This window comes from Corvus cornix, chromosome Z (genome assembly GCF_000738735.6).
Source record: "Corvus cornix cornix isolate S_Up_H32 chromosome Z, ASM73873v5, whole genome shotgun sequence".
Classification (NCBI taxonomy): domain Eukaryota; kingdom Metazoa; phylum Chordata; class Aves; order Passeriformes; family Corvidae; genus Corvus; species Corvus cornix.
Genome location: NC_046357.1, coordinates 4,720,462 through 4,734,873, shown reverse-complemented (window position 1 = coordinate 4,734,873; position 14,412 = coordinate 4,720,462). Strand labels below are relative to the sequence as shown.

At 39.1% G+C, this 14,412-nt stretch overlaps 1 protein-coding gene across 1 annotated transcript in view; it reads left to right on the top strand.

Moving 5' to 3' along the window:
* NDUFAF2 (NADH:ubiquinone oxidoreductase complex assembly factor 2) overlaps positions 1 to 14,412 on the top strand; it is a 64,038-nt gene that overhangs the window by 34,508 nt on the left and 15,118 nt on the right. Inside the window, exon 2 of the mRNA XM_039567803.1 lies at positions 3,833 to 3,922. Within this exon, the coding sequence (XP_039423737.1) occupies positions 3,833 to 3,922 (90 nt within the window). The remainder of the gene's footprint in view (positions 1 to 3,832; positions 3,923 to 14,412) is intronic.

Genomic DNA, 14,412 nt, shown 5'->3' with positions numbered 1-14,412 from the left:
AAACATGCTAATACTTTATAGCTGGCAGGGGCTCATGTTCAGGTACCAAAACCATCCGTTTCCCTGTTGCTGGTCCATATTCTGCTCTCACTGATTATATGCGCTGTAGTGTAGGAACCCAGAGTGCCGAGAATATTTCTCTGCCTTTTTTTAAGGGTTCTTACCCCCCTGAACAACACTGTTTTAGCTTCAAACCTTGGAAAAAATTACCAACAGTCAGACAACAACTAGAAAACACAGTGGTGTGAATTAGGTGATAGACTACTGTGTAAGATTTTCACAGAGTGAAAAATTTAGAGGTTTTGGACTTCTCTTTATAGTAGATAGATAAGAGTAAAAAATATCAAAATGGAGGATTGTTGTTGTTCTCTAAACCTTCTTCTTCTACTACTACTCCGTATTCTGCAGTAAAAGTAGTTTGGAATGATTGGATAGAAAATTCTGCAGTTCCTATCAGTGTTACTGAATAATTGGTAGGAAAGTGAAAATAATGTACGTTTTTAGTAACTATTGGTTAAAATATCTTTAAAAGGCTGTGTAAATCTTGATAAAGAGTCAGAAGAAGCTCTCACTCCTGCTTTTCTGTGCTCTATGATGTACCTGGGTCACGCTAGTGGCTCTGTTCCTCTGATAAGACTTAATAAACAACTATCTGGAAGCATTGAAACTCAAGGAAAAGTCTCGGTTTATCTTTGAAGCTCCTTGCAAGAACTTTCAGCAAATTCTCTCCCATCAGGAGAGACTTGATTTACGGCACGGTAAAGTGTCACTGTAGTTTGTTTAGCTGTACACATTATACAAATTGGTGTGAGGGTTAACAGGAAATATTTTTCAAATAACGGTTTTGTAAACAGTGAAAATCAATCTAGGGCTGCTGAAGATCTTTAGAATAGTGTGTATACTTTTGTTTTTAGAAATTGATATCAGAATAGTAATAATTTGGTTATAGAACCCCACAATTTTGGGATTCATTATTTATTTTCATCTGGAAGGTTCTTCCATGGCTTTTTCTAGCTGTAAATACATATATGTCATATTTAGTGACTGCAGTGGAATAACTAGGATATTTTGCCCAGAGAAGGACTCTTCCTTAGAAGTTACTGAAATATAAAAATATTAATTTTATTACATCTATGCTTATCTACTGTTAACCATGGGTTTTGTTGTGCAAATATAGCCTAATTTCTAGGCTCCTTAGTCTAAAGATAACGCTGTAGAAATTTAGAAACTGGTTCATTACACCATTGGCTACCCTGTTATGTTTCACTGTGTATTTCCTTTGCTGGCTTTGGCTATGCCCTTCTTATGCCAGCAGGCTGCAAAACTTCTGCTAAACACTTTTGTTTTCAGGCTTTTATTCAAATCTGCTTCAGTCATGACACATTGGTTTTTGGATGGGCTGGGACTGACAGGTTTAGAGAAAATATGTGAAGTAAGAAAGTATATAAATGTAACATATGTAAATACTGTATCACTTGCTGAGCGATCTGTCAATTACTTAGGCTTCTTGGCCATTTTGCCTGCTTGAAAACTCCTGCAAAACTGAAAATCTTGGCTACTTTGGTGTTCAGTGTAAACAATGTTGTAGCGGATATTCTATGTGAACATTCTGTACATCTGGTAAATTCTTTCTGAAGTGACCTGCTTTTTGTTTTAAGACACAATTGGATATACTGTGTTACATATATAATCCCAACTCGAAGCATTAATGGTTCTTCAGTGTTTCTAACATCCAGTGGTCACATGAAAATGAGGTTAATTTTAATTTTAAAACTGTCCTTGGTTGGTGATATTTTTAATTGCTTCATATGTATGCTCTTACAAGTGAAGTTTTGTGCATTGCTGCAGCAAAGACCCCAGTATTTGTTTGAAAACACGGGAATTAATTAATATGAAGCAAAACAGTCAATAAAGTCGATCTTTAGTACGAAAAAACCCCACTTCCCTGAACTGTAAAAGGTTTTAATTACATCTAAAGAGGCCTCAGTGCAATCTTCACTTTACAAAAGGCTATGTAAATTATTTGTCAGTGGTGGTCTGCCAAAAAAAACCTAGGGGACAAGGCAAATCAGACAGTTGAAGTTAATTAGTGTCATGTGTGCATCACATGTGCAGAGAGGCTTAAAAGCCACCATCAGTACACAAAATAACACATCTGGGAAAGAATTTCTGAGTTTGGCTCTACAGTATGATTTGACTGTGGGATCTGGAGAATGAATTTTTATGGAAGTTTTATGAAAGCTTGCAGCAGAATAAGAAGTGGAATATTTTGTTAAATAGTATCAGTCAGAAGTTGTGGTGGCAGTTAGAAATAAAACACTTCCTCATTATTCTTTCTTATGGCAGTTTATTCAGATGGTGTAATACTCAAATTATGGACGGTTTTTTAAAAGGTGCTGTTCTAACAGTAAAGTCTAGTAACTTTACAACATTGGAGAAGAGAGTTTTTTCTGAGACTTGTATAGGAACAGCCCTAATTAGATACCTGTTCAGCTTTTCTGGAAATCTTCTGTATGGGAAGAAAGTAATTCTGTAGTTTTGCTTTGCTTTGTAGATAAAGAGTTTAAGAAATTAAATCATCAATGATATTGTTGAAAAAAATTATATTAAAGCAAGATATGAACTGTAATTTCCTCAGGATATAGGAATTGTATAGTTATAAAACAAGTATCTAGCATACAGCTTTCAACACTGATTAAAAGTATCTAATTTTAAGGATGAAGGCATGCTACACACTATTCTTTGCCTGATGGCATGTCTTGAAAGAATGAAAATGTTTCATTGCTTAAAAATTAAAATATAAAGCTAAAGAAGATACTTAGAAAAGGAATTTCAGATTCTATACAAGTTCTTATTTTAGTGTATTAAATAATAATGTATAATAGAGTGGACTTTGGCTACTAATGGTTCTAAGTCTCAACTGGTATCAGTTTCAAAGTAACTTCAGTTGAAATACTTGTTAAAAGCATACTGAAGGAATGACATTAATCACTTCATTATGAAATGAAATGTTTTATGCAGATATCCTTTGTGTTTCCTCAAAATGTCAGATTTCTCCGTATCAGCACCCCAGGAAGAGAAAAAGCTGGTAGAAAGAGCCTAGGGAATATTGTTAAGTTTTTCCCTATGAGGGATGGGAACCTTGCATATATTTCTAGTACCTGCTAATTTAAAAAGCAAATTAAGATATTCCTTCTCTACGCAGTAGCATAATATCTGACAGTCAGTCTGCTGTGCACCACCTTACTGTTCGATCTTTTGAATTCTTCTTCTTTGGTAGTAGTAAAATCAGAATGCGGGATGTAGATTTAGGTTCCCCACAGCGGCTCCCCTTTCAATATACTGAATGTTCCCTATCAGATTCCAACCTACTGGCTCTGGGTTTTTAACAAAGAAAATACTTAGTTTATAGGCAGTTGTGAAAAATCTCACAAGCATGAGGCAGTTGCCAATGACTGGAGACGCTGTGGCCTGACTGCTTTGCAAGCCTAGCCAGTGATCTTTGAGTGCTGTTTTTCGTCATCAATAATACAAGTCAACTGTAGAACATGGAAGCTTTTTTTGAAATTACTGGAATATAACATCTCAAGTTGACGTCTAGATGGTAATAATTTTCTCAGTATTTTAATCTTCCATTTTTGTCCTGTATATATCATTGCACTCATGTGAATAAATAGAGTTCTTTCAAAATAATAAGGTGAGTAGCCATTATAAATTCATTTGAAAATCTATACTATATAATACATATTATATTAAAAATATAATGTATCATATATAATATAGAATATAGAACATATATACATGCCTTTTTCTTTCTTTTTTTCTGCTATAGGGCAGATTGTACCAGAAAGAAGATTTGTAGAAGCAGTTAATCGTGAAGCATATCAGTATCAAATTGGTGACTTTCCTGCAGAATGGGAAGGTAAATATTTTGGGTTTATTTCAAGATAATTTTGCCATTGAATGTAGACGCTGTATTTTTAATGAAAGCCTGACTATGTGAACAAGTTGTTTGTTATCTTTCATTTTAAGTAAGGCAGGCTTTTATTTAAATGCATAACAATGATGAATTCTTAAAGTAACCTCTTTAAAAATAGGATAAGTTTTGCTTGAGAAGTCAGTACTTAATAAAAATAAAACCTATGTGGACATGACTTATTCCTATTAAATGTGAAAATATTTGTGCCTGTGGAGGATCTGATTGAATAACCGGCATGAAATGCATTGAATAACACAGAACTTCTTATTGTTCCTTCAGTGCAATATTAATATGTAGGTCAGTTGAGTTATTGGTGGCACAGTGATGGGGCTTGCTTTTTTTATGGTTTTTTGGTTTCCTATATTGGAAACAGGGTGTCCAACTCTCTACTAGATTGTATGAGGGCTCTCTCTAGTAGAGAGCTGGACACCCTGTTAATAATTACCCAATTTATCCCTCTACTTCTGATCAAATTCTTGTCTGAAAATTTGGGATACAATAAAAATTTTAGGGAAGTTAGAGCATTTCCTTAGGATTAACTGATCAGCTCTTGAAGAAAAAGAAATGAGAGGAGTGTATGTCAGTCTTTGAGGTTGGTAGGTGCTTGAGCCAAGTATGGGGCTAAACGTGTGTAGCAAGTTCGGTTTCTAACCGGGTGGAAACACCAATTTAGTGTTGTGGTTTGGTCCAAAATACTCATTACTGTTTACCTTCTGTGAGATAAGAATTAGGAGAAAAGCAAAGCAGGCACAAAACTTGAAAAATATAAAGAAGTTTATTAACAGACCTAAAAGAAGAAAGAGGGAAAAAAAAAATCATATTACACCTTCAGAACACTTCTTCTCCCCCCGACCTTTCTCCCTTTTCCCACTGACAATGCAAAAAGACAACCCTTAAGATGTTCAGTCTGTTTACCACTTCCATAATAACCTTGTTCAGTCCATTTAGGAAGAGGAGTCTCTCTTGCCCATGCTATGAAAACATTATCACAACGAGACAGCGCCCGGGTTGGTTCTCTGCTCGCATGTGAGTCCCTTCCCCCGACTTGCAGCTTTTCCCACAACTGCTTTCGGGTCCACTCTTGAATTACTGGGGTACAATTTTAAGGTTGAGCCGTTCAGAAACAAAAGTTCTCTTCACCCATCTCTGGGAGCATTTCATCTCTAAGAACAGAGGCCCTCCTCCTTCCCTGGGAGCAAAGGGTCCTCCTCATCTTCATCTCTAGGACTATCTCTGGGAGCATCTCTAGGAACTGAGGTCTTCCCTTTCCATGTGGAGCAAAAGTCCTCATCGCTTCCATCACTCCCTGTTCAAACTTCTCATAAATTACAGCTGCTTCAGCATCTGCCTATCTCAGCGCAGGTGCTTTTGCTCACAAGTACAAGTTGAACGCTCCACCCCCCATGCCTTCATGAAATTACAACGGTACTCTGATATATCACAGCTTTACAACAGAATTTCAGCTTTAAGCATCTCCTCTTTCTCCTCCCGCAGGTCTTCAGCTCTTCACAGCACAAAAAGGGTTAATCTCACCTAGCCCTTGCAGCTGGAATGTCACTTATTGCTGTTGGTCACATGATCTGTGCCGGGCAGCGGTGCAGCTTTTGGCTGAATCTTGGCTGCACTGGAGAGGGGGAGCCGGGCTGCTCTGACTGCCCACAGCAGGGCTCTGGGGGTTCCACAGGTGGAACAGGGCCCATCGGCTCCAGGATGGCCGTGGCCCGGCCTGGCCTGACCCGAGCAGGGGCCTGGGCTGGGCCTGCCGGCCCCTGCACGGGGCCCGCAGCCACCTGTCCCAGCACCGGAAACGAGAGAGAGCTCTGCCCGGGCTTTGTCCATTCTTAAATATGGACCACAGAGGCGGTCACAATTTTAAGTGGCTTAAAGAATTGTCCATATTCAGACTGGCCAGCTGATAGGTTCTGTCAGGTCATAGAGGAGCTGTAAGAACCCCTTTGCAAGAACATCACTTCCGGGACTATGCTTTGCTAACCCATGACAATGTGACTTAAAATCCAGTGTAGAGGGATTCCTTGCGGAACAGGGGCATATGATACCCCTGGAAAGATTGGACAGCCCAGGGTTGCTGAGGAAAAACCCCTGAACTGGCCCCTGGTTTCAGGCAAGCCTCGAAAGCACCTGGCTGCAGGCAGCCCTGAAAGTCCTTGGCAAAGTTATACACTGGTCGGCTCCCCCGCGGATTAGAGGCCGTCTAGAGGGACTGGGCGTGAATCTTTGCAAAAGTAGATATAAGCTTGTATAGTTAAACAATAAAGGGGAGAATGATGCTCGAATCGTATCGGTGTATGTGTTGTTACTCCGGCCAGCTCTCCAGCACTCAGACCCCTAGAAATCCAGGACTCTGAAGCATAAGCAAGGATTCCCTGAAACAGTACATAGAAGCTACCCATCACTCAACTTGCTTTTTGGAGAGAAAGATACCTTGACATCTCCCAGAAGTTGGTAGGTTTAAAGCAAGCAGATTTTAAGCAGTATGTATTTAAGCTCTGGAATTCCTTGTTGTTGAATGATTGTGCTTGCAGGAAGTTTGCATGAGTTCAAAAAGAGATTAAAAGTATTGGTGGTAGAAAAATTGTTTTTATACATAGGTATTACTGTGGTTTAATTTGTCAGTCAGCTGCAAATTAATTGAGTCTACAACATGTTTTGAGGAAATGTCTTGGTATACTTGCTTTACCTCATTCTCTTCCCATTAGGCCTCATGCTCTTCTCTGAGGGAGGTGGTACTGAGCAAAGAGAAAACTTCAGACCCATCATATCCCTTCATGGAATCAGTAGAGAAATAGAAAATGTTCTCATCTTGTATTTTATCATTGTCATTACACGAAATCCTAGGATTTTTGCTGTGATCAACTGAGGTTAGTATTAACAGCTGAAAGTTTCTGAAAGGTGTTTCAACACTATTGGCAGTGTTTGCCAGCTATGGCAAAACCACAGTATCAACATTTTCTGTCTTTACTGCTGCAGTACCCACAGTGGGTTAGCAAGTCTTACCCTAGTTGTTCCTGGTTCTTTGTCAGTCCAAGGTAGCCATCTTCTGAAGGAGAACAGCTACCTGATAAGCTTGTCCTGTAAATCATCTGGTGCTTGAATAGAGATCTGTTTATCCAATTTTCTGAAGGTCTTCTTCCTCATCCAAAAGTTCTCTAGCCACCAGTGCTCCTCTTAATTCTCTGTGACTGTCATGCAAACACTGCATCACAGACACTGAGAAACATATATGAAGCTTCAGGTAACTGCTTTGCTGTGAATGAATTCTCATCCAGGACAATTTTTAATACTCTCTGTCTGCACTTGTGTCTTGGTTTGAGAGATAGGTGTCTGCCAAGGAAGGCAGGAGCCTCTCTTGAAATGAAAAATGCAACTCCCTTCCCTCCAAATTATTATAATTTTGAAATTAAGGGGCTTTCAGGCAAAGATATGAGGAATAGGAACAGCAGTTCTTTACTAATATATATATATATATATGTATATAAAAAACAAGGCAAACGAACAACAATAACTACGGCAGTAGCAGCAAACAATCACAAACCCAGTCCCAGCCTTCTCGGCTGTCGGGCCCTTTCCCCTCGGGTGCAGTTCCGCTCGCAGCCGGCAGGGGCGCTGGCGGCTCCCGGTGAGCAGGGCAGGTGCGATGGTTCCCCCGCGGCTGCAGGGGGCGCTCCGGAGCGAGCTCGGGAGCACGCGGCACTGGCGGCCTGGGATCCCGGGAAGGGATGGGACAAAGGCCTCACAAACCCCTGGGCAGCCGATCCCGGTGCCCCAGCAGGACTCTCGGGAACAGCAGGCTAGAATGGCAGGAATGAGCACAAATCCTGGGTGGCAGATGAGATGTATCAAACTCAGGAGCTGCGGCGGGAACCCTGGGAGGTCTGTGCAGGCAGGGGGTGCAGGGCTACAGAGCAGCAAAGGCTCAAAGCAGCAGCAGGGGCAGGGTGGCTGCAGCCGGGCTCCCAGCAGGGCAGGGAAAGGCTGGCTTGGGAGTCCCGGGGTTTTCCCTGAGGCACCTGAGCAGATGGTGAAAAGGTCCCTCTTTTAGTGAGGTAGGGTGTTAAATAGGGTCCCAGTGTAACAGCCGCTCCAACGAGCAAGCTCCACTCACAGCAGAAGGAGGGCAACCAAAAGCAGAAGCCTGCAGTGCTGAGGACATCCATCCACAACTATGGCAGCCTCTCTCCCTCTGAACGCCGAGAACACCAGCCCACCAGAAGCTGCAGCCAACCCCCTTTTTGCCAGTTCAAATCTCGTGGCATCCCCCCACCTTACACGAGAAAACCCCAGGTGAAAGAGAGTAGCCAGTTGGACCCCTCCTTCTGTGGCCAGGTCTTTTGTTTTCTCCCAAGCACCCAGCAACTTGTCACCCCAGAAACATATATGGGGCAAATTCCACAAGAGAAAAAGAAAACAGAAGGAGAACTCCCAAGACCCCAACAACTTGGCTGGAATTAACAGGAAACAACATGGACAGTCAGACTGTCTCACATGGGTGTGGACTAATCATGCTTGCACAAATGGTCTTAGACTGGTTCAAGCAAATTGCTATCCAAACCCATTGCTTCGTACTGCTGGGATCTATGTAGCACTAAAAAGACTGCTAGATCTCTCTTCAGAAATGTAGCACAAATCCCTGTGATTTGTGGTGCCTGCGAGGTTGCAGCTTTTTGGGAGTTTACATGTGATGAGACCTTGAAGTCAAATGTCACGTACCCTCATGGGAATATGGACTTGCCTAAAAAGCTGCAGCTGCCAGACCTAAGATAGGCTTTTCAAATCAAGGCATCCTGTTCAGGTTTGGTTTAGAGAAGAAACGATGAACTGGCCATTCCTGTTTTTATGAACTATGTTTACAGTTTTATTGCTTAACTTCTTCATCTTTGTTACTATGAGGTTTTTTCTTTGTGATTTTGTCAGCAAATACAAAGAATTCACAGAGGAAAGGAAAATTTGCAGTTTGCAGATTGAGTACTAGTCTTTTCCTCTAGTCCTGGTTTTGGCCAAGGATGGCATTAATTTTTTGCAAAGGCCAGGAGAGGGTGTGGCTGAGGGGGTGTCGCCAGAATCCAGATGTTATACAATACCACCTCAGATCAATGCTGGGAGTAGGGGAAGGGGATTCTGGCTTCTGAGAAAAAGGGTGTGGCTTCTGGTTCAGAAAAAACATGGCTGTGGTCATCTCACATCACCCTCAGTGAGCATTTTCCACATAAATTACCGTCTCTTTTGTATGCTTTTGTTATTAGTATTAATATATGTTTGTTTCCTTATCTCACTACTGTTTCCAGTCAATTGTTATCTCACTCCATAATCTTTGTCTTTTGTGCCTCCCATCCTCTACCCCAGCCACCCTCAGTGGGGAAGGGTGGAAAAGGAGGCGAGAAGGGGCAAGCGGATGACAGTGTGGTTTGGGGAGCTTTTGTGTGAGAACCAAATTGGGCAGTACCATTCCTCAACCACAACAGTACTGCATTTCTCTAGAAAGATGAGAATCATGCATGCTTTTTTCCCCAGTGCAGAATGGGTGTGTAGTGTATGCTTCTGAGAGGTAAAGGTGGGAATTCCAGAAAAAAGGCTAACCTGTACTTTTTTGTCCAATGCTAGTCTAACCTTTGGAAATGGTTTTGTAGGTGTAGAATTTTAAAAAGCCAAAACTTGTACTTCTGCTGTGGGTATAGAAGCTGTTTGAAGAACTGTTATATCTTTGCTACATATTGGGGTGTGAGTTAGGGATGTAGGATGCTCTGAATTTCAATTCATCACTACTTCTTTTTTGCCTCTTCTAGAAAGAAAAATTCTCAATGAGTTAAAAATGAGAAGGAATGGAAAGTGTAGGTAGTTCAAATAATACTACAGAAGCCAGTTATGTGACTAAGAACAGTTTAATTCAAGATTTTTAGCCACTCTTTGCTGAAAGGCTCATCACATTTCTGTCCCAATTTTTTCCTCCTTAGGATTGGTCTAGAAGTTTCCCAGGCCCAAAGGACCTGTGCTGAACTTTCTATCTTCTGTCCAGACTCTTGAAATTTTCATTACATTCTTTCTGTGGGTGTTCATGTTATAATTTGTGCTATTATGGATGCTGATCATTCCAGCAAATAGACTGAGACTTTGCAGAAGGAAATACTTGCTGTTTCCTCTGAACAGTAAAAGATGAATATAAGGTTAGAAGCTTATTTAATATTTCTTACTTTATTTGCGCTTTGCTCTTGGAATCTGTTGGGCACAAGCTTACACCTCCAGGGGCCTCTTCTCCAAACCCTGTGTATGTACTTTGACATCCATGGCCTCTGCTTAAGTTTTGGCTGGCTCTCCTTTCTATCCCTCTCAGGGTTTTCACTTTTAGAACTGTGCTGAAGAGTCTGTTTCCTCTTCTTTTCTTGGGACGTGTAGAGAGGTGCTTTTACCTGTCTTTGTTCTGCCAGGACTCAGGTTTTTTTACTTGTGGACAATTCTTAATGGCCACCTAATTTAAAAGCAGTCATCCCAGCACCCTTCCCCTTTCTTAGTTACCCTACACAACTGTATGACTGACTGTATGACTAGAAAAAGAAACCTCTTGTGACCAAAATTAATAAAAGTACCGTCCCTGGAAATACTTACAGGCATTACTTGTCTGAGGAGACCTTTCACAAAACCAGGGACAAAGGACAGTGTAAGGAGCGGGAACAGGCTGTAGTGAAATTGGAAGAGGGTGCAAGTTAAATCTCATTCTATACCTAAGACATTCAATTTGGATAGCTGGTAGCCTAAGGAACTGATTCTGGTGCTGTGTTTATCAAGTTTTAAACATGTAATAAGGTAAAGGAGACCAAGTAGAAAGCTATAAAGCATCTTTCAGATCATAGACTTAATCTGTGCAAGCTGTTTCTTTGACTCTGGAAAGGGTATTTGTGTACTGATCCTGGGAGCTTACTGAATACAGGGCCAAGGGTTTACTCCTGAAGGACTTGTCTGGAAATTTCATCCTAAAGATGTTTTAAGGACTCTGTGGGATTAAATTATCTATGTTCTCAGACCTGTGAATTTTATGAAAGTTCTGAAATGTCCATTAAGGCTTTTGTAAAACTAAAACAGAATCCCTTAGTGTTAGCCCTTTGTACACATAAAATTCAATTAATTTTATTTTTAAAAATCCAAAAGTGTATTTCCTGTTGTACTATAATTTTGAATTTAGAATGCAATCCATATGTATAATACAAATATTGCCTGGATTTGTTTAGGTGAAGTCTCTTACATTTTGCTTCAAAGTGGGAGTGCCTACTTTTCCTCAGGCAGTATGGATGCACGCAACAGATAGCATTTCTGTATTTTAGTTCTGAATGTTCACCTACTGAAGAACGTGTAATTTACCTCCTCAGGACATGTCAATAAGTGCTCATGAAGGGAGATCTGTAATTTTACATACCACAAGGATTCAGGAGATGGCATGCTTCATGCTGTGTATTATTGCCATCTACTCTTAATCTCTCTTTTCTTTTTCTTGGTAACATTTAGAGATTACCAGGAGTCTTAATTTGCATGTTCACTTTTATGGTCATTGCAGTGTGTTATCTGCCAGTAGGAGTCTTATGGTTCAACAAAAATTTCATGCATACTAATAAGAATGCAAATGAGTGCTGATGAAAGAATGCAGATGTTTCAGGTTAGGAAATGTCCAGCTTACTTGCAAAATTCCTTTCAGACAAAGGTGGAATTAAGATGAATACATCCAGATAGAATTAGAAACAGCAGTTTTAAATGGAGGCAATGATTCATTTTGTCAAAGCTCTGCAGGGCAGGGAAGATGTTTTGGTTGCACTCTGTACATATGTGTTACCTTCTCTGCCAGGTTTAAAACATCTTGGATGACAGTGGTGAACGCATTTTGTTTTGTTAGCTTGGGGAATGGGAATGTCATGTAGAAATTTTCCCCAGCTGTAACTATCAACTTTTAATTAAGTATATGCATGTGTGCATATGTTGTTCAAATAAAATGAAATAAAGCACCTACTTACCTTCTTTCCATCAACAAATATTTGACTGTGATATAAAGCTGTTCAGTAATTTAAAAGTGCGTTCACCAAAGGTGTAATGCTGATCATAAAGAAAGGTGCAAGAGCTTTTTCTTTACTCAACTGTTTTGGATATATTTTCCAAAGAGAATGCAAAATATCTAAACTTCAATAAATTATTTACTTGGATTTTATTAAAGCTAGTGCTAACTCAGTAGCAAATTGGTTATATTTTTGTACACCTTCATTCTTCCTTTACTACCATGAATTTCTCTTACACGTGAGTTATAAGGTGCTGGTGCTTTTCTGAACCGTGTGTTGGGTGCTCAAAATTTTATCGATAACTTAAAAATCAAAGATTTGAAAGTCTTTTAAGAATTTCCCTATCTCAAAGAGAAACACATGAAAAATGGTGAGATTTAAATATATGAGCCCTCCCATTCTTTGGGATAACCCAAAGATTAAGGAGTGGTCAGGTGAATTATTAGTAAAATGTACTGCTTTTGAAAGACTGATAAAACTATTAGATGCTAAACTGCAGTATGCTAAAATACACTGAATTCAGATGATGTTTTCTTTGCATTTAATCTTGTATTGCATCTTGAGCTTTATGAAGAGTATTTAAGAAGTGGATTTGCACAGAGGAATATGATAATGTTAAATCTAACTAACTTCATCTTATGGATATAAAAAGGTTTTAGTACATTTTCTTACTGTATTTCTCCCTCAGCCACATGGCAGTGAAGAAATCTTTCATTAAATAATGACTTTCTTAGGCACTTCATTAGAGATACTAAAATTATTTCCTTGTAGTAATTCAGAAAATAGTATCATTGTTTGTGCCAACAAGTTTTATGTACCGTTAAGCTGAAAAAGATTTGGACTCCTGACATTTATTAGAAAAAAAGGAAGGTTGATAGCTCTTATAAAACTATGCATTCAAGTGTTGTTAAAACTGGAAAGAAAAAGAGCACAATGTTAAAACTGTGTGTATTACTTATGTATTTAAATAGATACAATTTTATTATGGAATGTTTGCTATGAGAAATCTTCCTAAATTAAGGTTTGTTTCGTTGCTTTTGAGTGTTGGTAGTGAGTTCAGTTAATGAATGAAAATATGTTGTGTAATGCTTCTGACTTCACAGCCTCTGTTCACAGGACATGTGTTATTGTGTTACCCTTCACTGTTTTGTTTGCAGCTTGTTAAATGAGCTAGATAATTAAATGATAAAATCTTTTACTAGAGTTATTCCATTCATCTGAAAATCATTAGTCAAATAACTGCTAAAAGTCACAGGTGCTCTGGAAAGAAATCTGTTGTAACGTTTATATTTCAGCAATACTTTTTAACTGCAGCTTAATTTTTGTAGTATTTCAAATTTTTTCTTTAGGGATCAGTTGTTGTAGTCATCTGAAGTTTAAAATGCAGCAGGTGTTTTAAGAAAATACTGGAATTTCAAAAAAAGTAAATCAATTTTTACATGCTGAGAGTTGTGGGATTGAAAACAGTGGTATTATCCTTCCATCGGTCAGAAGCAAGGCATGGCAAGGTAGAAGATGATATTTTGTTGAAAGTAATGTGTTAAATTTTGATGGTTTAAAGCTTTAATTTCTATGAGACATTTTGAAGTACTATCTTTCCTTTTTTTTTCTCCAGCTGTATCTTTTACTGTTTAGTGTCTGGTATACATATCTGAAACCTCTACTATTTTTTTGCTTTTTTCTGAATGATGTTGCTAAGTATTTCAGTATTCTGAAGCTGTTGCTACGTATGGACATAGGTAACTTCTGTCAGGAGGAAAGGCTTATGTGGTAAGATTTTCTTCAATAAAATTGTTGGTTTTTTTACAGAGTGTCTGCAAGACTGCCAGCTGAGAAGTGGCAGTCTCAGTTTAGTCTCTGATCTTTCCAGATTTTGCACTTTGAAATCTTTGTAAAATTTAAATGCCTGTAAGTACTACAGGTACATGTAGTTCTATAAATCCTATAATTCTATAGATTTAATAGAAAGTCGCTTAGTTGTATTTTGAATTACCTTAAGGGGCTGTTTTTCTTTCCACTGATATAAAACTTACAGGAAGGGTGATGTTGACTGCTCATAGTTCTGTCACTTGTCCACAGTGGCAAATTTGGATCTATTCTTTGTTAGGCCTCTGAGAAGAGCTGACAGGGACTGCTTTTAAGAAAAGTAGTTTGAGAAAGATATTTAAAAGTACATATTTTCAGGAAGTGGCATCTGATAGACAAGAACCAAAAGTATTACCTTGCTTCATATCTTTACAGGTATTTTACCATTAAACTTTAGCATTAACCAGTGCCCATCCTTGCTAAATTCCAAGCTGTGTCTCCCTTTGTTCATATGTTAATTGGAAGCTATTCTCCCTAAAACAACTTGCATAATGCTGCTGAAGCCATGGTGTTAGT